Here is a 27,898-nt window from a genome sequence, read left to right as displayed (position 1 = left end):
CATATAAATTATTGCGCACCTTTGGTGTCCATTGTCCAAGGTTACAGGTTCTTTCAGATAAAATCTCGAGGAACTCTAGAACCGGCATCAGCTGATTTCCGTTTCAATCAATGTCTGTGATCATGGCCGGCGTCTTGAGGAAATTAGCCATCAATGTAAGTTTGCCATAGAAAAATGCCCTAAAGAATTAACTGGTCTATGTTTAGTCCTTATGAGAGGCCTGGTGCCCAGACTTAATTGTTTGTTTTAGGCCTAGTATTGCAATGTAGAGACTGCGGATAGACCTAGGCCTTATGCAACATTGACTTGTTACCTATGTTTGAAGTTGATTAGGCTTTATTTAGCCCAGAAAGTGCAATGTCACGTGTATAGCAGTCTCAAAACCACTATTTCAATCAATTACGGATAGTCAGACTTGTCCAAAGGTAACGCAAGTAGTGTCTTCTCAAAAAACACCCAGGCGTAAAACTAGTACCTAGGTACCTACATTGGTGCTAGGCCTACCGTAAGACGTTTTGCCAAATCCTGACTACGCCTATAACTCTCTTCCTAGTAGTATACGTTGTGTCGAGTCTGAATTAGCTAGAGTTAATGCCGTTTTACTCAGAGTAGGGTGGCAGAAAGTGAGATACTAGTTAGGCTAATTGCCTAAGTTAGTCTGGGACCTAGACTTAACTAGGTAGTACCTACTTTAGGTTAAGATGACCAGGAACCTAGCGACTTTTATTCCACGGAGCGACTACATATCCGCGGACGATCGATTTACTATGTGTGCTGTCAGTAAGGCCGTGGCGGAACGGAGCTTCGCGCCTTATCCGCATATTTACAGATTCTTGGGAAGCATGGCATGTTCTGGCAAGAGGTAATGTTGCGCTGCGTGCGCTAGTCACAGGGGTTACAGTAAGGCCATGGTGGAACTATGGGAGCTCCGACCGCCGTGTCCGTGTATCTGTAAACTACCCTATTCCACTTAAGCATAGGCTTATTAGGCCTACAGTAGATCTATATTACTATTCCGCAGCGGCCTAGACTATGGCAGTTGCGGCTTCTCTATGCAGCTTTACCTCCTGAACAAGAAATTTAAATAATATTTATTCGGACGACTCTAATTAACCCCCAGGGGCTCGTACTAAACACAGCAAAATACATTTCACGCCCCAATTCTTGGTGGCTTTCATATTCGCGTGGACAAACGGTGCGGAATGCTTATATATAGAAATACCAGGCCTACTTAGTTATAGCCTAGTTCGTGACAGCTAAGCTAAATTGAGATAAGTGTTCTCCTGGAGTCGTAGGCATAGTTGTATGGCTAACATAAATTTCCTACCAGGAACAAATTCTCAGTTTTTTCCTTTTGCCTATCAGTCTAGCAGGTTTTGATGTGACCCCAGCCTAGTCTATCCAGTAGGACGAAGGCCAAAGCTATTGTACCTATATATTTTTTTAGCATCAGCATTGCCCATAGCCCTTAATTAAGAAGAACCAAAGTGATTGCCAGTTTCTTTTTGTAAGAATAAATGAGAAGTACAGTAGTAACGAACCTAGTTTCATACTGACAGCAGTGATGATGTATACCTACTAACCAATAGTAGTCTGCATTAAACATGAGGGTCACTGCAGTGGAAATAGTAATTTGATAAATGTCCGACCTCAGTAGGCTAGATCGATGCTAGAAAGGGTACAAACAATATAAAAAAGTACTTATAACATTTTATAATTCAGGTCCCCATAATTTTTTTTTCACTTTGCATGTATGTTTACATCTAGGTATGTGATAACCATCGCAGAATTTAGATATCAATGGTTAAGCTAATGTGCTCTCCCGACTACTTCCTACATACCTACTAGTAGTATTTGTTCCGACACGGCATACAAACCTTCGGTCCTTTTACAATAGGAAGGTACTAGCGGCAGCTGGATAGGTCGTAAGCTTTCGAACAAGGGGTTCGGTAGTTAACTGCTTGTCCGACAGGCGCGCGCGCGCGACTGGGAGGTAAACAAATCACTTTTGCTTTCGGCCTGCTGGCGTGTGGACGTGTATCATCGCTCTCTGCCCGCTTCATCGTCGTTGCTTTCGCATGGTTGTGTTTTTCTTTTCTATTTATCTAGTGAAACTGAATTGTAAGTACAATTATTTCATATTTTATTTCCATTGAATTCAATTGTGAATTAAAGGATCTTGGTTTCACCACGCCCTCCGATTACCCGAGTGCCGGGACTGAAGGGCGTAAGTGCGGGAATTCATTTTCCCAGAAATGATCCTCGTATTGTGTATGCTCGGTGCCGAGGGCGGGAGAGCGCTCGCTCCGAGCGTATATATTTTGGTTGGAAATGTGATAGATGAAAAATCGTAAGTAAGGTGCTCTTTCATTTATATTTTTTTTTGACCTGTATGCTCGTTGCCGAGCGAATGCGCTCGGCACGAAAACTTATTCTGTATGGAAGTGGAATCGCAAGTACAGTATTCTTTTTCATTTTCATATATATTATTTTGATTGTAGCAATACTCATTTTGGATCAGTTTCCGAGCTTACCCGGAAATTGATCCTTTCCCCTTTTTATTTGAATGAAGTGAAATCGCAAGTGCAGTTCTTTTTCATTTTCATATTTTATTGAGATTGCATTGTTTACTTGGATCAATGTTTCCGCTATTTCCCGGGAATTGATCCTTCCCTTTTTAGTTTGTATGTAGTGAAATCGCAAGCGCAGTATTCTTTTTCATTTTCATATATATTTTGATTGCATCAATTCATATGGATCAAGGTTTCCATTCATAATCGGGAATGGATCCTTTTACCCTTGCGCTCGGTACCGAGGGCGCAAATGCGCTCGATCCGAGCCCTTATTCATTGTGAAGTGAATCGTAATGCAAGATTCTTTTTCATTTTATTCCTTTTATTATTGATTGCATCAATTTTTATTTGGTTCAAGTTCCGCTCAGTCAGGGAATTGATCCTTATGCCCTTGCATTCGGGCCGAGGGCACGATTGCTCTCGGGCTCTTATTATTATTGTTGGGTACATGGGTGCTTGTGGCGGGGGTGGGTGGGCAACGGAGTCCCCCCCCCCCCCCCCCCCCCCGCTCAGCTCCCACAGATGGCCCTTCCCCTTGGGGGGGGGGGAGGTTATCTGCGTTCTTCTCCTCGCCCGATCCGTCGAGCGTGGGGGAGGGCGCTCGGTGCCCGATGTACAATTGTATTCGGGGTCTTCCACTCGTTCGGAGAGGGCTCACCCCCCCCCGCGCGAGGGGGACTTCCCCACCACTAATCGCTCTTACTGTTATTTCCGCAGGTGCTACTGCCACAAGGGTGGACCTTGGTGAGGTATGGGCCGTCCTTCCATTTGCAGGGTGTGCTAGTGTCCAGGGGCTGCGGTTCTATGTCTGGGCCTACTGCGGTCACCCATGGAGTGGTGACCACGCTCCAGGTGACGACGTCCCTCCTCACCTGGTGTACTCGCCTCACGTGGTAACAGTCTTGCCTACAGCCGCTGTGAAGTGCCGTTAGCCGTACCGAGAGGGGGGCGTGCCGCCGCCGCTCGTGGTTGCCGCGCTGCCGGGACCACACTTCCGCTGCCCTAGAGCTCGCCCCTGGACCTGCCGCCGGTACCAGGATGTTGCTGGCTGCTGCTCCACTTCCTGTGTTCCCGGTGCTGCCTGCCTGCCCGTACCTGCCGATTCTGGGCTGACTGTCCATGCAGTTGCTGCGCTGGCTGTCCCTGCCGTTGCTGCGCTGGCTGTCCCTGCCGTTGCTGCGCTGGCTGTCCCTACCGATGATGTGCTGGCTGTGCCTGCTGTTCCTGAGATGCCCATGCCTGCTGACGTCGTCCCTGTTCGTGGTGGTACTACCCCAGACTTTGGTCTGTCTGTACAGGTGCGTCCGGGCCCTGTGGCTTCGGCTACAGCAGCCCCGGACCCTCCTCCGCCCTGGATAGCAGATCTTACGTCTGTCCTGAGGAAGCTGACGAAGAAGAGGAGGAAGTCGTCGTCGTCGTCTTCATCTTCTTCATCGTCGTCGGCTGCCGCCTCTTCCTTCGACTTCTAAGGCTTCACAGCGAGGAAGAAGAAGGTTGCCTCCTCCCTCCTAAGAAGTCTCCCTCGGGAGCTTCTCGGGACCCGTCTCACCTCGGTGGGACGGGAGGGTTCCTTCCGCTGGTCCTCCTGCTCCTTCGGGAGCGGGGCCCGTCTCTTCTTCCGCAAGGAAGAAGACTACGGGGACCCAGAGAGTACCGGCTAACGGCGGTACTTCCTCGCCTGGTGTCAGTGGTTCTGCCACTGCATCAGGGTTCCGTCTCGGCCTTCTCGGTTCGCCTTTTTTTTCGGGAGGTACCGAGTGTACGGTCGCCTACCAGCGACCGTGCAGCCAGGCGACTGTGCAGCAGGAACCAGACCTCTGAGTCCGCTCAGCGTCAGGTTCACGGCACGGGGCGGAAGACTGGTGACAAGCCGCTCAGCGACTCTCACCAGACCAGCTCGCTCTCGCGGCGACAGCTGGCTACCCGGGGACGTGACGGATCCACGACTGGCCACGGGCTGAGGCTGGGAAGAGGTCCTCCCGTTCGCCGGTGCCAGCCACGGCTGGAACCAGCGACGTGACGTGCCGTGAGGACAAGCACCGGTCTCACTGTGACAGTGGAGCCTGCAGGTCGCCTGACCGTCGCTCTCACAGAGAGCGATCGGGTACGGCAACCAGCACCAGCTCTTCTGACACTCGAGATCGGGGCCGCTGTGCTCAGTCCAGCCGTTCTCCACAGCGAGACGGTTCGACCAGGCCTGCAGCTCGATCGCCACCGCGGGTTGACGATCGCCTGCAGCCCTCCAAGCCTGCTGGTTCTGCCAGCGAGCAGGAGGGAGCGTCAGGTCTGCCTCTCCCACCATACCTTCAACCTCCGTCGGGTTAACACCCGGAGGAGCAAGGTAATTGAGGAGTGATCGTGTAGGGGTGCGCCCCTCATGATCCCAACCACGACGCCCTACGTGCCAGGCATGGTTCTTGGACCGGCCAGGACGTATGCGCAAGTGGATGGAGAAGACCGAGAGGGCTGTCGCTGTTCCCCCTCTTAGGAGGAAGGTTCTCGGAATATGCTCTTGTTCGAAGGGCTTAACGGTCCCACTCTGCAAGATGCTGTGACTTCCGAGATCCAGAGGAACTTTGCCGAGGTTATGGCGCTGATTCGTCAGCACAACGACCTCGGGGAAGGATCGCCGCTCCCACCAGCAGAGCCATGTCTCGGCTCGAGTCGTTTTGGGGCCCCTGAGAGGGAACCCAAATCGACGGTGGGTCTGCCGCGATCGGAGCTTGCCGACTGTGAACCAGGTAGTCTCTCGTCTCCGGACAAGAAGGCTCTCAGTTCTGGCCGGTCGAACAAGCTACTTCACCCCTCCACCTCTACTGCGACAGAGGCGTTTCTACTGTGTTCGGACACCGTATTTGAATACCCTTCGGTCCTCCTGAGGTTTCGACCTCGACGAGGACTGGAATGAGTCGGAGGACGGTATCGGCTCTCTCCTGTCAGGTGTCGATCAGCCCCACCCAGACGACGTTCACAGTGGCGGCAGACCCTTACCTACAGTATGATTTCATACAATCAACTTACCTGTCAGATATATACATAGCTAAGACTCCGTCGTCCCCGACAGAAATTCAAATTTCGCTGCACACGCTGCAGGTAGGTCAGGTGATCTACCGTCCTGCCCTGGGTGGCAGGATAGAACCATTTCCTGTTTTCTATCATATTTTTTCTGTCGCTTGGAATGTAAACAACGTTTGCAGTTCCTCCTGACTTGATTTTTGGATTTCATCGCCATCGATCTTCTGGGCTATCTTTGCAGGGAAGTACTGGATCTTTGGTTCGGCATACGCATATTAATTTGTTTTGATAACTTTGGCTTCGAAAATTTCGAAGAATTGTTTACGTGTAACTACCGAACTTTTCGGTAGACAGTCACATAGTTTGCAAGAAGGAAAATTTTAATATTATTCATAATAACGTGTAGTAAATGTTAGAATTGATTGAGCTAACTCCTTCTTGACGATGTAAGGAAAGAATAGTTACGCTTCCTTTAAAAGTTTATATAGCTCTCGTACTAACGAGCAGTTATAGAGCATTAACATTACTAGTAGTGGTGGTATCCTCATCTCCTTCTTACTTCACAGAATCTTCAAATTCATATTGCAATTTGAAGACAAAGGAATGTAGCTCAAAATACGAGCTATTGAAAGGTAAGAAGTGTTTTTACTGTTAGTGCAGTGGGGGGTGCGTTCTGTTCGGCTCTGTTTCGCTCCCAGGCCTAGACCTCTTCCAAGCTCACATACCCAGAGGAGAAGGAAAGTCGAAAGCCTTACGGAGGTATGGAGAATCACCCACCGATCAGGCGTCCCCTCGGCAGGATCTGTAGAACGTCCCAGACTGCCAAGTTCGCCATTGGAAAGGCGTCCTAATTAGTAGAGGGTGCGTTTTCTTTCGATCGGCTCTGTCTCGCTCTCAGGCCTAGACCTCTTCCAAACTCACAAGCCCAGAGGAGAAGGAAAGTCGAAAGCCTTACGGAGGTTATGGAGAATCCCCACCGATCGGGCGTTCCCTCGGCAGGATCGTAAAACGTCCCAGACTGCCAGGGATAGCCATTGCAAAGGCAGCTTTTTAAAAAGTGCGTCTGTTCTTCGTTTCTTCATCTTACATCCGAAAAGACGAAGAATGTACATGTTAGAAGTTCGGACGATCTGGCTCGTTCTCTGAATAAGAGAACACTGACTCACTGAGCGAGAGGCTGAGAGCCAGCCAGCAAGCTAGCGCGAGCCACGTTCCAACAGCCAGCAGCGAGCCGCGTTCCACAACTAGCGCGAGCCGCGTTCCAACAGACTAGCGAGCCGTTCCAAAGTAGGCGAGCCTCGTTCATAACAGATAAATGCGAGCCGCGTTCCAGCAACTGAGTGCGAGCCGCGTTCCAGAACTTTTTCTTGGCGCAAGGCGCCTTCAAAGAGAAAACAGACGGCTTAACTAAGGAGCCTTATAGTAGAATGGCAATAAGAAGGATGCTTCCATTGAACGTTTTCTGGCAAGAGGCTCGTATAACAAGACTAGAGGCGCTCGGATCTATTAGGGCGCACGGGACCTTCCACGCAAGCGGAACGTTCCAGGAGCGAGTCTCCTTTCTAGCGTGCGGAAAACATTCCAGGCGCGCGGAACTATCCAGACGCTAGGCGCTAGGCGCAAGGATCCAGACGCCAGGCGTCAGAAGATTTCAAAAATCTTCATTAGAGAGAGAGGTCAGTCGCGAGACTCCTCTTTGAATTTTTAACTTGAAACAACTTTCCCCTGGCAAAATGTGCAAGATGTCGCACAGGCGGCCGTTGCTTTTGTCAGAAGGATTCTGATACTAAGAGAAGACCCCTTTTTCATTATTCAGAAGACTCCTTTGTTAGGCAGTTCCTCTCAATTGCTGGACTCTCTCCTTCATCCATGCTCTTCCCATCGTTTTGAGGAGGCAAGAGCCTTTGGGAGTTTTTCTTAATAAGATTCTCATCGATGTTTGGGTATGATGGCGGATAGAAAATCTACTTCCTTCCGTAAACCCTAGTGATGAACAGGAATTCTCTCGTTTTCCGCGATTTATGAAGAAATCTCACGAAGATTTAAAGAGTTCCTTGATTAACTTCGTTCCTTAAGGATATATATATATATATATATATATATATATATGATATAATAATATATATACTCTTTCTATCGTTCTATTAACAAAAAGAACGAAGATAGTAGAAGTAGTAGAGTTTCTGCTGTATGAGAATACGATACGGTCAATTCATAACACATACCGTAGTTACTTCTTTTGTGCAACTCAATTACAAGTATCTTCTACGTCTTTCCTAGGAAGGACTACGCTTAAAGGGATTGTTAAGACTACACCTACTTAGCTTCTAGATTTATCGAAGTCTTGTTTCGCTTAAATATGCTTTAATAAGAACTTCCTGAAGTTCGATAAAATAATTTTATTAAATTCCTTTATTAATGAGTAGCTGGCAACTCCTGAAGAGTAAGCGGGGACTGCTTTCGCTGAGAGCCTGAGACCAACGCAGTACGCCTATGCCAGTTACTGTCAGACCAGTAGGTGTCAGTCATGAGCGGTCGGGCGAATCTCTCTCTCCTGCGGGATGGAATAACTTTCCGTATCCTCTCCCTACAATCGCGGTCTTTAACCTCGGATTGAGGGGATAGTTAAGCTAACATAAATAAATATTGTATGCCTTTTGCTAAGAAGCTTTCAATAAGAGAGATAGTACAACCTTTCAATGCGGTTTACCGTAGGTAACATTATTAAAGGATTCTATCGCAGCAGAACATTATATTATGTAATTGCTCTCAGGCTTACGAAAGCATAGCTTATTAGAGTACCTGCTCAGAAGAAGATGGATGAGTCGGATGGGAAACATTCTCTTTGGGGCAGAACTTGTTTCCCTGAATGGACTATACTACGTATATAAAGTTTTTTCCTACTAAGAACGGAATTAACATGTGAAAGGATGTCGGGTACCATAAAGGCCACAGGTGTTTCTGGCCACATAACATAAAAAGAATTAGAAGAAAGCGCCAGTCTGGCGCAACGCGCCAGAAGTACCAACCTGGCGCAATGCTCCAGAAGCGCCAGCCTGGCGCAAAATTTGCGCTAGAAGCGCCAGCCTGGCGCAGTGAGCCAAGAGCACCATCCAAGATTTTCTCGTTTTAGCGAGTTATTAACCTAGGAGTCCAGTAGACTCTCGGACACCAAGCTCGGTAACGGCAAGATTCGTTCCTGATTTCGTTACCCATTTAATCACTTAGGCCAGTTCCACGACACTCTCATATCGCATAGAGCATCGAGAATCTCTTTTTTCGCTCCTATTCGCGTTAACAAAGAGATCCTTCTCGATCGACGATAATAACTGTTACATGTTTAACATTTATTGGAAAGAGTTGTGAGAAGACGAACAGGCTTCCTATAGACTGCTTCCTTTTCCTACTTCTCCCCCGATTGAAGATGACGTGGAAAAGCTTCAAGGAAGATTATCTTGCCAGTACAAGAGCAACTGGCCTCTTTGGTGGGAGTGTTAGCGCCTCGTAGGAAGGACGTTGCGCTTCCAATCAAGAAGTCTCGTCCTCTCTCCCCTGCGAAGCGAGAGGCGTCATGCAGACGTGAAGCTTCCAAACATATCGCAGAGGCTTCGGTTTCGAGAGCGAGATCGGGAGAATCTTACGGAAGACACGTAACGCCAGAGAGACGTGAGACGTCGTCAAGACATGAATAGTCATTTAAAGCTGCTTTTAGACGCGAGGCTCCAACCAAAATTTTGGCGCCAGTTAGGACGCCTTTTGAGAGCGAAGCGTCTTCCAGGCGCGAGGCGTCATCCAGACGTCAGCAGCCACACAAACGGGAGGCGTCAGCCAGGACGCTTGGCTGACTAGAAGCGTCATCCAAGCGGGAAGCGTCATCCATTTATGGAGAGAAGCCTGGGCTGTTGGCGCCTTCCAGGACTATTAAAGCGGGGAAGAGGAAGGAATATCATTCCCTTAGCCCCTCTCCTATTAGGGTTTGTTTTGTCTCCTCCAGAGGAAAGACGTACTGAATTAGCAGCGGAGACTCATATAGAGTTTACCCCGATTAGAAGTAAACTCGGAGAGGGGAGTATCAAGGAAGAGAAGGACTGTCGAAAACCTAATAATGTTTATGTGTTGAACAAGCCGTTAGCTTCTAGAGGAGTATGGAGACGACCTTGACTCCTGCCTCTCCTTCTCCGCGCTCTCTTTTCTCGAGTGCAAAGACGAAGAATCTTCGTTTTTTCTTAGAATGAAGCCCGCCATTTCGATGAAGAGGGCTCTTCAGTCTTTAGACTCTTGGATGAAGTTTGAAGAAGGAGTTAGTTAGAACGGTCTTCTGCTCCCTCCCGCGAGAGTTAGAACGGTCTTCTGCATGCCTCCAGCGAGACTAGCTGTAAAAGAGGCATTTGATATCAGACGGGAGAGAATATGGGTATTTCTCTTCCGTCTACGTCAGAAGCGGACTTTTCGACCTTAGTTGACGCTTCACGTAGACAGGTTTGAACTCTGCCCGTATAACTTGGGGCATTTCAGAACTGGACCATCTCCTCAAGGGACTCTTTCAGGTATTGGAAGTTTTCAAACTTCTTAGATTGGTCCCTTGGGGTGATGTCCAAGAAAGCCCATGATTCTGAAGGACTCGAACCAGAAGTCCTTCTGTGTATTTTGTCTTGTATAGACAAAGCGGTTCAGGATGGCTCGGTTGAGATCTCCTCTTTGTTTGGAGCAGGTCTTCTTAAAAAGAGGGGACAGTATATAGTGTCTTTTTAACCAAAGCGGTCTCCCACGCTCAGAGGGCAGCGCTTCTGTACTCGCCTTTGTCTGACTTTTTGTTCCCTTCTCAGTAGTGAAGGACATTTCTCGTTCATTAACTGAGAAGGCGACTCAAGACTTCTGACACAGTCAGTAAGGAAGAAGAAACCTGCAGACAGCCCCAAGAAAACATGTCATTTGTCTGATGAGGAGAAAGACGGGCCTAAAACAACCTGACACAGATGTGCTAGATGCGAACCTATAGGACAGATAAGAGTGTCCGATGGGTGGAACATTGCCAGACATCCTCGAGACTCTACCAAGCTCGAAGCTCCGGCAAGTGGGGAGGAGCCACCCAGGCGCGAGGCGCCAGGCAGGAGCGACGGCGCCAGGCAGGTCGCGACGGTACCAGCCAGCGGCGAAGCTCCAGGCAGGCGCAAGGTGCCACTCCAACCGGGCGCAAGACGCCAGCCAGGCGAGAAGCTCCAGCAGGCAAGCGCCAGGCAGGCACAAACGCCAACCTGGCGCGAGACGCCAGCCAGGCGCGAGGCGCCAGGGGCACAAAGCGCCAACCTGGCGCGAGACGCCAGCAGGCGCGAGGCGCCAGCAGGCACAAAGCGCCAGGTGCGGAGACGCCAGCCAGGCCGCGAAGTGCAGACGCGAAGTCCAGGCAGGCGCAAGGCGCCACTCCAAACCAGGAGCTAGACGCCAGCCAGGCGCAAGGCGCCAGCCAGGCGCAAGGCACCAGCCAGGCGCAAGGCGCCAGCCAGGCGCGAAGCTCCAGGCAGGCGCGAGGCGCCAGGCAAGCACAAAGCGCCAGCCAGGCGCAAGCCAGGCTCTAGGCGCGAATCTCCAGCTAAGACGCGAAGCGTCATCCAGATGCGAGGCGCCAGTCAAGCGAAAGGTACCAGACAAGCGCTAGGCGCCAACCAAGAGCGAAGCACCAGCCAGGCGCGAGGTTCCTGCCAGGCTTCAGGCTTCAGTCGGGTGAGATCCATTTCAAGAAAGCCCTGGTCTTCTTTGAAACATGGAGATCTCCTAAGCACTTCATTAGTGACTGATTCCTTCAAACAGCTGAGAATTAAAGCGCAGGAAGTGCGCGCTTTTGCAAATTCTTGTTCTTTACATAACAATATGTCATATAAGACATATTAGCTGTGTTGTACGGTAGAGGCAACTCTGTGTTGACTTCTCATTACACAAAGGATGTCAAGTTAACCTACGAGAGATCCTTCTCTTTTGGTTTATACGTTTCTGCGGATACGTTACTGGGATAAGGAGCCGACACTGGATCCTTAACTTTGAGTTAAAGTTTTTTAACTTAGTGAAATTATTGGGGTTTTTGAAAGGAGTGTGGGGATAACTCTTTCCAATTTGAGCGCGAACCCTCGTGTTAGGATCAGGTGATCGGGATCGGTGTTGCGCTCCTTCATAAGGTGTATTGTCATATAAGTGGATCAGCACCCATTGACAAAGTCCTTTCAGGCTCTGCCGAGTAAGTGGATAAGACCCCTTCGGCAGACCCACAAGAACTCTTGGCCATAGATCACATATCTCGCTAAAGTTTCTTGAGGTGATGCAGACTACTGGGCAAACACCACCTATCAGGTAGGAACCAAGGTTTTATTTATACCTACAACATATGTTGTTTACCTGTCTATTTTCATTTATAGTAGCTGTCTCTACCCTCCACGAAGGGTGCCAATCAGCTATGTATATATCTGACAGGTAAGTTGATTGTATGAAAATGATATTGTTTATGATACAATAAAGTTTCATACATACTTACCTGGCAGATATATACGATTAGGGCCCACCCAGCCTCCCCGCAAGGAGACAGGTGGAAGAGAAAAATATGATAGAAAACAGGAATGGTTCCTAATCCTGCCACCCAGGGCAGGACGGTAGATCACCTTACCTACCTGCAGCGTGTGCCGCGAAATTTGAATTTCTGTCGGGGAGCGACGGAGTCTTAGCTATGTATATATCTGCCAGGTAAGTATGTATGAAACTTTATTGTATCATAACAATATCATGTTCGTAACCCTCCTCGGGAAAACGTTTTCTCCTGACGATACGTTTTCCCAGGCTCTGAGAGGCCATCGCCGTAAGGCGATGGCTGCTCCTTTCTTCTCCAACTGCTAGTTCCGCTGGGAAGGCGAGCCAGTATCCAATTCCTCCCCCATTCCCTCTCTCCTTACGGCCTACGAGGGAAAGGGGAGGGATCCTACAGAGATTTCTCTGTAAGAATCCCACACGTTAGGGGCTGCGCTACCGGGGGACCTTCGGTCCTACCTGACGTAAGACCCGGTCGTTGAGGAGGGATCCTGCCCCTTTCTCGATTTCTACGGGAATCGGGAGGATCACCAGCCGATATCGTTTGACGAATTCGGTGGGGGGTTTCGCAGAGTGCTTAAAGAATTCTACGGAATTTCTAGCGCACTCAGAGTGTTTCGAGTTTTTTACGGTCTCCAAACACTTAGGCGAGACCACGGTCCAAAGTGAGCGAGAATCCCCGTTAATTGTTACACGATAATCTGGAACCGTCGCTTATGCTCGAATTCCTGTAATTTCTAGCATTTGGAAGAAGACTGCTGCTGAAAGAAGAGTATCTCACAGTAGGCGATTAACCTGGAATAGAGAAGAACGGACGGGAACTTCCAGTTTGGCTTGAACTATCGTCTTCGGTATTCTGTTCACCATTGAAGCTTTCCTTTGGGAAAGACTTCTCCTTCACTCTCTTGACTAGAGAACGAAGGCGGTCGATCTCCAATCCTTATTCTCATTCCTCGAGAGAAAAGAATTTAGGATGGAGGGTCGTGGTACAGAACCTACAAATATACTACGTATATTACCCTCGCGACATGATTCTTTTAACAGTTGAATTGTCCAGGGGGTAGGCGCAATACCGTAGTTAACTCTACGGTTTGTGACCGAGACGAATTGTATCTTAATTGAACTGCAACTCGGGGTTGCCTGCAACCTCCCAGCAGTTATCAGTTTCGATTTTAGATACTTGGTATTGTCATGACAACACCAAATCAGCTTTTGTATTTACCGAAATCCGTTCGGTTAAATATAATTGCTCGAGCGTATTCTTTATGCTCGATGGTTCTAGCCGAACGCATTCACCTTCGTGGAATAATGGTTATTACCTGGCAACTCAGGATGACGAGTCACCGAGAGCTACTGCGTATTGAACTGCCTGATAGCGGCTCAGTATCAGCTAGGTCTCGGAGATGCACGGTCGGTTACGTCTCTCTCTCCCCTGGTTTGATTGACTACCGAACCGTATCTCTGCCCAACAATCATGGACTTAGGTCTCTGATTAACGGGGATTCTCGCAATAATGAAGGACCATCTACTGCTGTGACGCTCGATTTCATCGCCTTCGACATTGCGAGAATTTTCAACAGAGATATCTCTTGGACTCTTTCATCTTTCTGTTTACCGCACAGTAACAGGAAGCTCTTGTACTAGTCACCCCGCTGCATCGCAGCCGCGATAATGCGAATGATTTTTGCAGACATCTGAGTTTGTCTTCAAAATATCTCGTATTCGTAGGTGTGCAATATTCATTGCTCTCGCCCCGAATTAACAGATATGTCAGAAGACATCGCCTACTCTCCGACCTGACAGCTCTACTTCCAAATGTTCAGCCCATGAGAAGCAGTTCTTCAGGCAGTATTTCCCTGTCTTCATTACTGAAAAGCGCTCCGCTTTTATTGCAACTACGATCCTCACCGGACAGCAATGAATAGCGGTTAGCGTTCTCAGTCTTTGTAGCACAGGTTCTGAATCTTGAGAATCCTTCTCTCGGTTCAGCTGTGAAGACGTAGGTTGCATTTTCTGTACACCTTCGTCTTCAACGACACATAGTGTTGTTCTCCTTAGCCGAGAATCAACTATACTATGGGATATCTTGCCATCAGGGACCTCGGTCTCTAGAAGGCAATTGACTTTCGCCTGTTGGGCACATGCCTTAAGAGAGTCATCACCTTGCCTTCTGGCATCGGTGACGAACAAATTATTTGTTTAGTCTCTTGGCATAACCCTTTTAAGGCGAAGGTCACGTGACTTGCTCGGGTGCTTGGACAACTGCCTCCTACCGAACGCAGTCAGTCGGCAGCTGTCAGAGCGCCCAAGTCTGTTTACGAACTTCGCTGTGGACTTAGTTCGGTTGTTCCATAACAATCTTTTCTTCGTCCTAACGGCTTGTCACAGTGCCCATACCATCGACACCCACCATTGAGTGTCGGTGTCCTATCCACTACCGAGAAGAAACAACTTCGCTGCAGGACGGATAGACCAGTATGGGTACAGGGGACATCACCAACGAAGTCGAGAAGAGGGATAGGTCATACGACCATTCCCTTCTTTTCCTCTGAGGTAATTGCATGACTTTTCCTGCGAAGTCAAGCATCCAGGGGATGGGGATTCGTGACGCTCGATTTCGTACCGAATTCGTAGCGAAGATCGAACCCTTCGGTTCCTGACGATCGGTTAGAGTCCTTCACAATCCCCTCCCTAATGGACTTCACCGCCTTCGATGCGAAGGAGATGCTGCTTTGTCCTGTGAAAGCGCGACCGCGCTTTCATGAAGAAACTCGACATCCCAGGCTGAGTGTTGAAGACTCTTCGTCAGCACCAAGATGACCTAGAAGTACACTCCCTCGATTTACACAAGAACTTCTCCGTGGCGCAGGTACTGAAGGCAGGGGTCTGGTACAACACCAGACCACTGGCACCTCCTTCTACCTTTTGGATATTGCCCACAGGTCCTTGGATCGTTTTTCCTTGGGACCCCGTGGTGGCTGCTCAAACACGTTGTGTAGCTAACCCAGACCCTAGCAGGCTGAACAGCATCGAGTCCTGGTGTGACTGTAAGAATAGATAAGTGAATGAGAGAGTGACTGGCTTCTCTTCCTATCTTTTTCTCCCCCTCTACCTGTGGGTAGAGGGATACGGTCATCACCTTGCTGGATAAGGCGGACGAGATGCCGGTGAGCTACTCGACAGAGCCCCATCCTATCCCTTTCACTAGGGATGGGAGCGAATATCCACCACTTCCTCCTACAAGGGGGGGGAAGTGGATGCCAACAAGAGACAAACCATAACTTTATGTTGCCTCTTGCAAATAGGAACTTGTTCTTGTTTGCTGGTACAAAGAGATACGCTTGCCTCTCTCTTAGTACTTGGTCCAGAGGTCTGACCATTGATCCTGCGGTGCACACCCCGATCAATCGGACAGAGGCTTGGATCCCTCCCTCGCTCTTACGACCAGGGAGGCATTCCAAGGTTGGGCGAACACCAGTCTGTTCACAAAAGACTCAGATTCCTCCCACCAAGAAGTGAGTCTTCCTATTGTAAAAGGACCGAAGGTTTGTATGCCGTGTCGGAACAAATGACAATTTGTCCAAAATTGCATTTTTCCTAACTATACAAACCTGAGGTCCTTTTACACATAGTCCCACCTCATGCCACCCCTCACTCTGCAGTTTTTGCTTGGGCCAAAAGCAAAAGTGATTTGTTTACCTCCCAGTCGCGCGCGCGCCGCCGGTCGGACAAGCAGTTAACTACCGAAACCCCTTGTTCGAAAGCTTACGACCTATCCAGCTGCCGCTAGTACCTTCCTATTGTAAAAGGACCTCAGGTTTGTATAGTTAGGAAAAATGCAATTTTGGACAAATTGTCATTTTATAGGTAACCATAAGTGGAAGTTAGGTTAGAAAGGTTTTCATTGAGATCCGTGCCACTGCTAGATTATTTTTTCATGAAACTTTATGTATAACTGTTTCAGGTACTCATATAATGACAAGAAGTGGCAAGGCCATTAGTAAATGGAAGGCTAGTTACCCAAGTTGAATACAAGTACTTAAGGTAGGTCAGAGATGGATATTTAGTCGACAAGCCATTTAGAAACATTTAGGTTAAGGGGGCAGGGTCTTGGGGAGAGAGTCCCACTGGTCAGGTAGAATGTGGTGTTCTAAGCTACAGAAGATTCACACCAACATCTACTACAGAAATATAATGGGCTAGAAAAACTTTGTATTTAAGTTAGTTAATCTATCTTTGGTGTGCAATTTGAAAACTATATTCTAGCTGTGTTCAAATAGATCTAAACTGCCATACCATTTTGACATTGTTAGTTTCATACAATCAACTTACCTGGCAGATATATACATAGCTAAGACTCCGTCGTCCCCGACAGAAATTCAAATTTCGCGCCACTCGCTACAGGTAGGTCAGGTGATCTACCGGCCTGCCCTGGGCGGCAGGATAGGGACACATTCCCGTTTTATATTCAAAAATATATTTTCTGTCGCGGGTGGTATCAAACATCGTTGCTGCCACCTCTTGACTGGAATTCGCTTTTCTAAGCAATTGATCATCTTTTTGTGGACTTTTGGTGACGTACCTGGATCGTTGTTTTGGCATTCGCTACTGTGGACTGGATTTGGACTTGCTTTTTGATTTTTCTTCAGAATGTCTGATTCAAGTGTTTTGTGTGGGAGAATTGTGTGTGAATGTAGGCTGCAAGGTGAGGATACCGAAAGCTTCGGTTGATCCTCACACTGTATGTCGCAAATGTAGGGGCTTTTGATTGTTCTATTTCTAACACCTGTCATGAGTGGTGAGAGGTTGAATGTTGAGGAATGGAAGACTCTAACTTCTTACTTGAAGAAGTTAGAAAGGGATAGAGTCAGAAGGGCTGCATCTAAGATGGCGGGTAGTAGTACAAGGCCTATTGAGCCTTTGGATAATTCTAACTCTTCTCTTAATTATGATTCTGTATCAGGACCCTCACTGGCCGTACATTCAGATTCGGCATCGGAAATTGCTGAACTGAAGGCTACGCTTCACAGGATGAGATCAAAAATGGCTACCATGAAAGGTAAGGACTGTGAAAGTGATTTTAGTGAAGTGAGTGTCCCCAGTGTTGTGGAGGGGGCGTCTGACCGTCTCTGCGACGCTCCCAGGCCTAGACCTCTTCCAAGCTCCCAAGCCCAGAGGAGAAGGAAAGTCGAAAGCCGTACGGAGGTTGTGGAGAATTCCCCCGGTCAGGCGTCCCTTCAGCAGGTGCTGTATATAGACAGCCTGCTCAGGACCGCTATCGAAAAAGCGTCCTCAGAGAGTGCTTCTCTTCGTCCGCTTCTCCCTCTCCTAAACGAGGGTGGAAGGATTCGGACTTGTCCAGGCCCCTGAAAAGGCACTGGAGAGATCCTGTTTTGGATTCAAGCCCAGAACGCTTTTCGGAAGAAGCGCCTCCTTCTATCAAGAAGGCGAAGAGGGTTTTGCCGTCCCATGATGGGGGCAACACGCCTTCGAGGTCTCCCTCTCACCGTTCAAGAAGACGCAGAGAAGCGTCCAAGAGGATCATTTTGGCGGTGCAGGAACAGCTGTCCGCCTTAGTAGGAGTCCTTTCGAAGGATCCTCCTCGTAAGAAAGACGTCAGACTGCCGGTCAAGAAGACTCGTCTTCCTTCTCCCACCAGGAGTGAGGCTCCTGTGAGACGTGAGTCTTTTGAGAACTCAGATAGAGACTCGTGGGAAGATTTTGATTCGCCAGGCAAGCGCGTCGCGCCAGCCAAGCGCGAGGCGTCCTACAGACGAGAAGCGTCCTCTAAGGTTAAAGAGTCAGACAAGCGAGAAACGCGTTACAGACCAGAGGATTCTCCCAGATGGGATACGTCTGCCAGATCAGCAGCTTCAGCCGAGCGCGAGGTATTAACCAGGCGTGAGCATTCAGCCAAGCGTGAGGCTCCAGACAAGCATCTGTCACGCAAGGATGTGGCACCAGGAAGACGCGAGACTTCAACAAGGCACGAAGCGTCAGTCAGGCGCGAGACTTTTGAGAGGCGCGAGGCACCAGTCAGGCGCGAGGCGCCAGCCAAGCGCGAAGAGTCAGTCAGGCGCGAGACGCCAGCCAAGCGCGAGGATCCTGCCAGGCGCGAGGCGCCAGCCAAGCGCGAGGAGTCAGCCAGGCGCGAGGCGCCAGCCAGGCGCGAGGCGCCAGCCAGGCAGCCGGCGCGAGGCGCCAGCCAGGCGCGAGGCGCCAGCCAGGCGCGAGGCGCCAGCCAAGCGCGAGGAGCCAGCCAAGTACGAAGAGCCAGTCAAGCATAGGAGCTCTGTACACTCTCTTAGCCCCTCTCCTATTAGGAGTTTGTCTCCAGTAGAGAGAGTGGTTGGACAGGAAGACCCGGAACGGGAAGTGGCCTCTCCTACTGATCCGATTATGGAAGAGGAATCAGAGGACGAGTCTCACGGTAAAGAAGGACTGTCGAACTACAAAGTTTTGACAGCTCTCCTTCTCCAGGAATACGGAGATGCATTGATCCCTGCCGCTCCTCCTTTGCCTCGTTCACTGTTTTTTTCACATGCTCGAAGACTCCGAAATCGTCGGCTTTCTTGAAGATGGAGACTGACGATTTCTATGAAGAGAGCTCTGCAATCGCTGGATAACTGGATGCTAACTAAGAAAGAGCTAGTTAGGACAGTCTTTTGCATGCCTCCCCCTAGACTTACGGGCAAGAGAGGGATTTGGTACCAGACTGGGGAGAATATGGGTCTCACTCTCCCAGCTTCAGCTGAAGCTGACTTTTCCAGTCTGGTAGACGCATCCAGGAGACATAGCCTTCACACGGCTAAGATTACTTGGGGACTTTCAGAGTTGGATCATCTCCTCAAGGGACTATTTCACATTCTAGAAGTCTTTAACTTTCTAGATTGGTCCTTGGGGTGATGTCCAGAAGGCTCATGCCCCTGAAGGGCTAGAACCGGATGTACTCCTGGCAATTTTGTCATGTATTGACAAGGCGGTTGCAAGACGGCTCAGGGGAAGTTTCTTCCTTATTTGGAGCAGGTCTCTTGAAGAAGAGATCTGTGTTTAGCGCTTTCTTGACGAAAGCAGTGTCCACATTCACAAAGAGCAGCTTTTGTTATTCGCCCCTAGATCTGATTTTCTTTTCCCGTCACAGTTGGTGAAGGATATTTCCCGATCTCTGAGGCGGAGAAAGCGACTCAGGATCTTCTCCTGCAATCGTCCAGGAAGAAGAGACCAGTGATGGTGGGAGAAAAGAAAGTGGCGTCTACTCCTGTTCGGCCCTTTCGAGGTGGCCCTCCCACTAGAGTTTACGCTAAAAGGAAAACGACCGAGAAGAGAGGTCGATCCTCGTTCCGCCCCTTTAAAAGGGGAAAGTGAAGTGGCGCTCCTCCAAACACCAGTAGGTGGCAGGCTCGGGGATTTGCGGAGGCCTGGACTCACATCGACACAGACCCTTGGTTGATGTCGGTTCTTCAGAAGGGATATCTCATTCCTTTCCTGGACAATCCTCCCCTGACGTCAACTCCGAGGGAATTGTCCGCCAATTACAAGGACCCTGTGTTGAAAGATACTCTTCAACAAATGGTGGATCAGATGTGGGACAAGAGAGCTATAGAACTTGTGCTGGATCAAAGCTCCCCGGGGTTTTACAATCGTCTTTTCTTGGTTGCGAAAGCCTCGGGGGGCTGGAGACCAGTTCTGGATGTCAGCGCTCTGAACAAGTTTGTTCAAAAACAGAAGTTCGCCATGGAAACCTCTGCTTCAGTCCTGGCGGCTCTTCGCCAAGGGGATTGGATGGTGTCTCTGGATCTCCAGGACGCCTATTTTCACGTCCCGATCCATCCTTCGTCGAAGAAGTACCTCCGTTTCATGACGGGGGGAAGGATCTTCCAATTCAGAGCCTTGTGCTTCGGCCTGTCGACGGCGCCTCAGGTTTTCACGAACCTTTTGAAAAATGTGGCGAGATGGCTTCATCTGAAAGGAATCAGTATATCTCTATACCTAGACGACTGGCTTATCAGAGCAAAGTCAGAGGAACAGTGTTTGGAGGACCTGACTGTGACACTAAACCTAATAAAGACTTTAGGATTACTCGTGAACCTCGAGAAGTCCCAACTGATCCCCAGCCAGAACTTGGTCTATCTGGGGATTCGGATGGATTCTCGGGGTTTTCGAGTATTTCCTTCTCAAGAGAGAATAGCGAGAGGTTTAGAAAAAGTCTCTCTCTTCCTAAGGAAGGAACGGACTTCGGCGAGGGGAATGGTTGAGCCCTGTTAGGGACCCTTTCCTCGCTCGAGCAGTTCTTTCATCTAGGAAGACTTCATCTCCGTCCTCTTCAGTTCTTCCTCAGAAGTTCGTGGAACATGAAGACAGGACTCCTCTCGGACTTCTTTCCCATTCCAGATCTGATAAAACGACATCTAGAATGGTGGTTACTCCCACTGAGGGAAAACAAAGGTACTTCCCTGGAAATACAGAGCCCAAACCTTGTATTGTTTTCCGACGCGTCGGAAAAAGGTTGGGGAGCAACTTTGGGAAAGAGAGAAGTGTCAGGCACTTGGAATGCTCTTCAAGTGTCCTGGCACATAAACTGCAAAGAACTGCTAGCTGTACACCTAGCTCTAAAGAGCTTCGAACCGTTAGTATGCAACAAAATAGTACAAGTGAATGCGGACAATACAACCGCTCTGGCATACATTCGGAAGCAAGGAGGTACTCACTCGTATGCCCTTTACGAACTCACAAGAGAACTGCTGTTGTGGACATCCCAAAGGAACATCTCTCTCTTGACGAGGTTCGTTCAGGGAGTAAGGAACGTACGAGCGGACAGGCTGAGCAGGAGGAACCAGGTCCTTCATACCGAGTGGACCCTCCACTCAGAAGTTTGCCTCAAGCTATGGTCTCTTTGGGGAACTCCTCATGTCGACCTCTTTGCCACGTTCCTCTCGAGGAGACTGGAAGTCTTCTGTTCAGTAGTAGAAGATCCCAGAGCTCTAGCAGTAGACGCCTTCCTACTAGATTGGTCTCAGGTAGACGTTTACGCATTTCCCCCATTCAAGATTCTAGGACAAGTACTCAGGAAGTTTGTGACTTCAAAGGGGACAAGAATGACCCTGATAGCCCCTTTTGGCCAGCTCAAGAATGGTTTCCAGAGGTACTGGAGTGGATAGTAGACTTCCCCAGATCCCTTCCACAAAGGAGGGATCTTCTCAGACAGCCACACTTCGAGAGGTTTCATCAAAACCTCCCCGCTCTCGCTCTGACTGCCTTTCGACTATCGAAAGACTTGTCAGAGCGAGAGGCTTTTCTAGTAAAGCAGCAAGCTCGATCGCTAGAGCCCGGAGAACTTCCACTATCCGGGTTTACCAATCCAAGTGGGAAGTTTTTAGAAGGTGGTGTAGTCAAAGAAGTTGTCCTCCTCCAGACCTCTGTAACAGAATAGCTGATTTCTGTTATTCTAAGGGAAGAATCGCAGCTCTCCGTAGCCACGATAAAGGGCTATAGAAGTATGCTATCGGCCGTATTTAGGAATAGAGGCCTAGATTTGGGAAACAATAAGGATCTGCATGATCTGATTAGGTCGTTTGAGACCAAGAAGTCTAGAATGACTTCTCCCCCTAACTGGAATCTAGACGTAGTGCTGAAGTTCTTGGCTTCAGAGAGATTTGAACCCCTACATTTGGCCTCGTTTCGTGATATAACGAGAAAATGTTTATTCCTTTTGTCTCTGGCAACGGCAAAAAGGGTTAGCGAACTGCACGCCCTTAGTGACAAAGTCGGGTTCAATATAGATTCAGCCATCTGTTCCTTCAAGGAATTATTCTTAGCGAAGAATGAAAATCCTTCGAACCCCTGGCCGAGAAACTTCGAAGTAAAAGGATTATCGGGTCTCGTCGGCAGGGAACCGGAGAGGTCTCTTTGCCCAGTAAGGGCATTAAAGTTTTACTTAAAGAAAAAGGAACAGTTGGGAGGTTCTAGACAAGGCCTCTGGTGCTCAGTGAAGGATCCATCAAGACCTATGTCTAAGAATGCCTTAGCCTTTTTTGTCAGGAACGTAATTATGGACGCTCATAAGGCTTGCACGGATGATTCTTTAAAACTCCTGAGAGTAAGAGCTCATGAAGTGAGAGCAGTGGCGACGTCTCTCTCTTTTCAGAGAAATATGTCGCTGAAGAATATCTTGGAAGCGACATATTGGAGATGTAATTCTGTGTTTGCGGCTCACTATTTGAAGGACGTGCGTGTGACCTATGAAAAATGTTTTTCATTAGGTCCTTTTGTGTCTGCGGGCACAATCCTGGGTACAGGAGCTTACAACAATCCTTAAATTTTTTTTTTTTTTTTTTACTACTTAAGTCTTATAGATATATTCTAGACTTTCTGCTGAACAAGTGCAGTTGCCGCACAAGCGGCCAGTCACTTCAGTTCAGTAAGGAACTCTTGTGATATCTTGTAATAGATAAAATTTTTTTTGAAATTATTGTGTGCTTGTGCATTGTGTTTTGAGTTACGGTTGTTGCGAAGAGTTGGGGATAACTCTGAGCAATTTTTAATACTAACATGGTGGTTAGGATCAGGTGGTCGGGATTGGTTGTGTGCTCCTTAATAAGGTGTGTTGTCATGTAAGTGGATCAGCACCCATTGACAAAGTCCTTTCAGGCTCTGCCGAGTAAGTGGATAAGACCCCTTCGGCAGACCCACAAGAATTCTTGGCCATAGATCACATATCTCGCTAAAGTTTCTTGAGGGTATGCAGATACGGGGAAAACACCCACGAAGTCTACCACCTATCAGGTAGGAACCAAGGTTTTTAATTTATACCTACAACAGATGTTGTTTACCTGTCTATTCCAGTAGTAGCTGTCTCTTACCCTCCACCGAAGGGTGCCAATCAGCTATGTATATATCTGACAGGTAAGTTGATTGTATGAAAATGATATTGTTATAATACAATAAAGTTTCATACATACTTACCTGGCAGATATATACGATTAGGGCCCACCCAGCCTCCCCGCATGGAGACAGGTGGAACCAAGAGAAAATATATGAGTAGAAAACGGGAATGGTTCCTAGTCCTGCCACCCAGGGCAGGCCGGTAGATCACCTGACCTACCTGTAGCGAGTGGCGCGAAATTTGAATTTCTGTCGGGGACGACGGAGTCTTAGCTATGTATATATCTGCCAGGTAAGTATGTATGAAACTTTATTGTATTATAACAATATCATTTTTCAAGTTAGAAATTTGTTCAAATGTTGATTTTTTTTTAACAGTTGATAATATTACATTGGTTAGCAAAATTTGAAGCCCCTATAAGCTCCTGATTAGTTGACATTACGAGATAAGTTTGATTCATTTACGTCATTTAGAACTTCAACTAAACACTTAAAAAAATAACGTACACCTCTGTAGATTACTTTTCAAACAGACACTTGCTCCTCTTTAGACGGCTTGTCAGCAAGTTGGAATATTAACTTCTTTTATTTGAAATTGCAAAGCTGCAGTACATAGTTGAATTTCAGCAACTTAAGTGATCCAGTCACTCCCTGATTGTGCACACTATCTGCAAGCAGCAACAATCAATCTTGCTTTCTAGTTTTGTTAATTCAGCTTTCTAACCAGCATCAGCAATACAGGTGTGCATGCATGCTGATGTATGAAACTGTTTTAAGCATGTCATGTCTGGGTGCCAGGACTTGTTTATTGTGCTGTATGAAGGTTTGCCAGCTAAATCCACAAATTCAAATGGCATATTGTAGCTTCATTAAATTAATGACTTTTTGTTTACTCTACTTTTGCAATTACATATTCCCTGCTTTAAAACGCATCATTTTTTACTTCCTAGTCACCTACTGATTTATAATTCATCTCTTGTGATGCCTTATTTCCAGTCACTGTTATATGCAAAGTAACATTGAATTATATTGACCTTCTGGAAAATAATTTTTTAAGATATTTGAGGCTTTATTGTTAATTTATTATGAATCCACTGAATGTTTTCTTTTTGTTAACAGGCTACTCGTACTAGTGTTGCAACTGGTGGATTGTGGCGCCACCTGTCTACATCACATCAGCGTCTGGCAGCTGCAGTTACTCAGGCAGCTCCTCCTTTTAAAGCACAGGCTGTTGTAGATGGACAATTCAAGGAAATATCACTCAATGATTACAAAGGGAAATACCTTGTTTTGTTTTTCTATCCATTAGATTTGTAAGTACTGCTCAAAGTTTGTGGAGTTTAATATTTTGTTTTTATATAGCGTGGTTCCATCCAGTCTTTTGAATTTTACCTAGTATTTGATATGAAGTACCGTGATTTTTCTATTATGTGCATGTACTATTCCAGAGCAGAGTAAATAGTCTATTTTTGTACAGAACAATTAACTTGATTATATCTAAAGCCCCTAGATTTTTGAAAGATGTGATGCATCTCATTGTTATTAAAGGACTGATCTAATTGATGGGTCACATTATAGAGTCTTGAAGTTATTGATGCTGAAATATGTTATAATTTTGTATCCCTGGGTTCATACGATTTTTGCAAGGGAAAAGCTAGAAAATTAAAGATAACACATGGGAGGTTATTGACCTTCATGCATGGCTGTTAGATACACAAATATAGACCCTTATTTTACAGTATTATAGAAACCTCTAATGTTTTGGCAATTGTTAGAATAATACATTGTTTAATGATTAATGGTAGCCAGTATTCATATGGGAATTTTTGTATCATTCATCACTACTGTGTCGTGTTATTCGTTTCTTCTCAAGATGGAAAAAGCATCTTTTGGTAGAAATGGCAATTATAATATCATGTCACTTCAGTCATGTTGCCAGCAAACTAGAAAATTGCATCTTGTGGTGTTGGTGTAGACTCAAAACACAACCAGTTAATAAAACCAGTCAACCACTGCCATTCATCTGAGAAAAATAGGCTTCTTGGTTATTCCTGTGGAAAAACACATTAGAAGTGTATTGAGTAAATGATAAATGAGACCTCCTTTACTTGGTATTTTCTAAACTACCCTCTCCCCTTTCCAACTGCAGTTTTGCATGCTAAAAGGTCTTATTACCTAAGTTAGTTCTTCATTCTTGTACAGTATATAGTTTGTTTTGAATGCTGTTTTCATGTGCCCGTATTTTATAAGCTTTTATCTGCTCAGCATTTTATCATCATCCAAATCAATCCATTCTTCATAGGGTTTTTAGTTATGGGTTGATAGATCATTGAGAGTTGTATGCATGTGGAACCATATTATTTACAGCAATTTATTTCATTCCTCCTTGGTTGCTCTGTGGTGTTTAATACAGTACAGTAATAGGGAAAATGGTAGTTTTGTATTTATGAAATATTGTTTAAAATTTTAAAAGTATTTTTGTAAAATGATGAACAATTGCTCAAGTCTTATGTTTTTAAACTTAAAGTCTGTGCATTAACATATTTCTTTACATTGCAGTACGTTTGTATGCCCAACTGAGTTAATTGCATTTAGTGAAAAGGCTGCAGCTTTTCAAGCTTTAAATTGTGAAATAGTTGGTGTATCTACTGACTCCCATTTTTCACATTTAGCGTGGATAAATATGCCAAGAAAGGTAAGAATGATTTAGTTATACCAGATCAGTGGTAAAGAATCTCTGTGACTTAATATTTAAATGTAAAATTGACTGTTAAAGATTTGAAATTCAGTACGAATGTAATTTTTAGAATGTAGTAGGCATCATGCTGCATGTGTTAAGTATGCTATTAACTGTGCTCCTAATCTCTGCCAAGATAGGTTTGTCAAAGTACTATAATCTTCATTGGCTGCTCATTTTGATTGAGGGAATATTATTCAATACTGTCATTCACTGCTACATGGGATCTGGATATTCACTGAAAATGTTATTCAGATGGATGTGGCTTCCAAAATGTTGCCAAGCTACTAGAAATTGAATTTAATCTTAGACATGAATGTTAAGTGTATTTATTGTTGTATGTAAATGGAAAAGTTATGTTAGTACATTGTGATGTTGTGTCTATGCCACCTTGCACTGATTGATAAGTGATTACTTCTGAAAAATTTATCCCCAGTGCATTGTCAGTTAGATGTTTTTAGACCTAGTGTTGCTAGCAACCTTCCTAAATTAATTTGTGAGACCTCTCCACTCTGAAAAATTCTTGGCATTTAGATACTGCCTTTTTAGTTAGTTGTGCTGCTTATAATCATCACCATTCACAATTCCTACTTGTTATAGTGGCATGCTGTTCACATTATTTTTCAAAATTTATTTATTGTTTTTTCCTGCATAGTACAGTACCTGAAAATGAGTGAATCTGAAGGTCATTATTTTGTTTACTTGTTATTCTTTACATTTCTGCCATAACAGCCATTAACCAAGATTTGGTACTGTTTTTTAGAAAGATTGTTGTCAGGCTGGATTTTTATATTATAAAATTCAGTATCATCTTCAACCTCTGTACCATCCTCCCTTTGCAGAGTTAGATCTCAACGTAATGCTGCTTATATCATCTTCAACTTCTGTGCTAGTTTCCCTTTGCAAAGCTAAACCTTAACCTAATGCAGCCTTTGGAATTGTTGTGCCTGTAGCAAAATCCTCTCATCAGATTGCTGTACATCTGCAGTACAGAATTTCAATTTTTAGTTAGTTGAGAAACTAAGAGACAAATTTAAACCATAGTTACTGTATGAAGAAGTATTACATCATCATTTCTTTGTTGAGTATTATCTTCAACTGTATATTTGCTATTACAGCAAGGTGGCCTTGGAGGACTGAACTATCCACTGTTGGCTGATTTTAATAAGACCATTTCTCGTGATTATGGAGTTTTATTGGAGGATGCTGGTATTGCGTTGCGTGGTCTCTTTTTGATTGATCCTGAAGGTGTTGTGAAACACATGAGTGTCAATGACTTGCCTGTTGGTCGCTCTGTGGAGGAGACGTTACGATTGCTTAAAGCCTTCCAGTTTGTTGAAGAGCATGGTGAAGGTGAGTTGATTAAATCTGTTGGGATAGTGTTGCCGTTGTGATTAAATGTGAATGCTATTTTAGTTCTGTAATGTATTGTATTTAGCTGTCATATGAGTCCCACTAGCATTCAAGAGACCCAAAATTTTGGGAGTTAATTCATAAAATATAAGCTTTTTTTTATATGAGTTTAAATTACCAGGGCTACTGCACTCTTTTGGGTAAACTAGATCTGTTTTTGTAACGTATATAAACTTATTCATATTTAACCCAGTTTATGGGCCAAGTAAAAATCACAGTACATGTATATAAAATTAATTACTGCATTGTTACAGGCCTTTAATACAAGGGAGGTTACTTATAAAAGTAAAAGAGGAATGAAAAAATATTAATGGAAATGGATTGAAGTACTGTAATATATATTCTAACAAGTAGGATGCCTTGATCATGGCTAGGTATTTGTATTGTTTTTTTTTTTTTCTTTTCTTTTCTTTGTACCCTATGAGTTTTCAAAACCTTTTTCACTTATGTCTGTTCTGCACATATTCTTTGCAGATTTTCAGTCATGAAGATTAATGAAAGAAACATGACTGGAAATGAAAAAAATAGATTTTGTACATGCAACTTCCCCGGCAGATATATACTTAGCTTATGTCTCTGACGTCCGACAGAAATTCGAATTTCGCGGCACACGCTGCAGGTAGGTCAGGTGATTCTACCCCCCTGCGCCTGGGTGGCAGGAATAGGAACCGTTCCCGTTCTAGAACCAGATTTTCTCTGTCGCGGTAGT

The 27,898-nt window shown here is 46.2% G+C and overlaps 2 protein-coding genes across 2 annotated transcripts in view; one reads left to right on the top strand and one right to left on the bottom strand.

Moving 5' to 3' along the window:
- Window positions 1-27,185, top strand: LOC135198467 (peroxiredoxin-2-like). Its single transcript, XM_064226038.1, has 4 exons — window positions 1-155; window positions 24,159-24,352; window positions 25,599-25,734; window positions 26,895-27,185. The coding sequence occupies exons 1-4, from the start codon at window positions 111-113 to the stop codon at window positions 27,168-27,170; spliced, it is 651 nt and encodes a 216-aa protein (XP_064082108.1). The 5' UTR covers window positions 1-110; the 3' UTR covers window positions 27,171-27,185.
- The window catches only part of LOC135198468 (thioredoxin-dependent peroxide reductase, mitochondrial-like), a 76,970-nt gene that overhangs the window by 5,859 nt on the left and 43,213 nt on the right, over window positions 1-27,898 (bottom strand).

The sequence above is a fragment of the Macrobrachium nipponense genome, chromosome 22, assembly GCF_015104395.2.
Source record: "Macrobrachium nipponense isolate FS-2020 chromosome 22, ASM1510439v2, whole genome shotgun sequence".
In the NCBI taxonomy this organism is placed as follows: Eukaryota; Metazoa; Arthropoda; class Malacostraca; order Decapoda; family Palaemonidae; genus Macrobrachium; species Macrobrachium nipponense.
The sequence above is the reverse complement of the archived record's forward strand: the minus strand, read 5'-3'. Positions and strand labels throughout refer to the sequence as shown.

Bases quoted from the DNA above. Each gene is read 5' to 3' on its own strand.
- LOC135198467 (XM_064226038.1), top strand. From the start codon at position 111: ATGTCTGTGATCATGGCCGGCGTCTTGAGGAAATTAGCCATCAAT. The intron at 156-24,158 runs GTAAGTTTGCCA...TTTTGTTAACAG, and splicing joins TGAGGAAATTAGCCATCAAT to GCTACTCGTACTAGTGTTGC. The intron at 24,353-25,598 runs GTAAGTACTGCT...TTTACATTGCAG, and splicing joins TTTTTCTATCCATTAGATTT to TACGTTTGTATGCCCAACTG.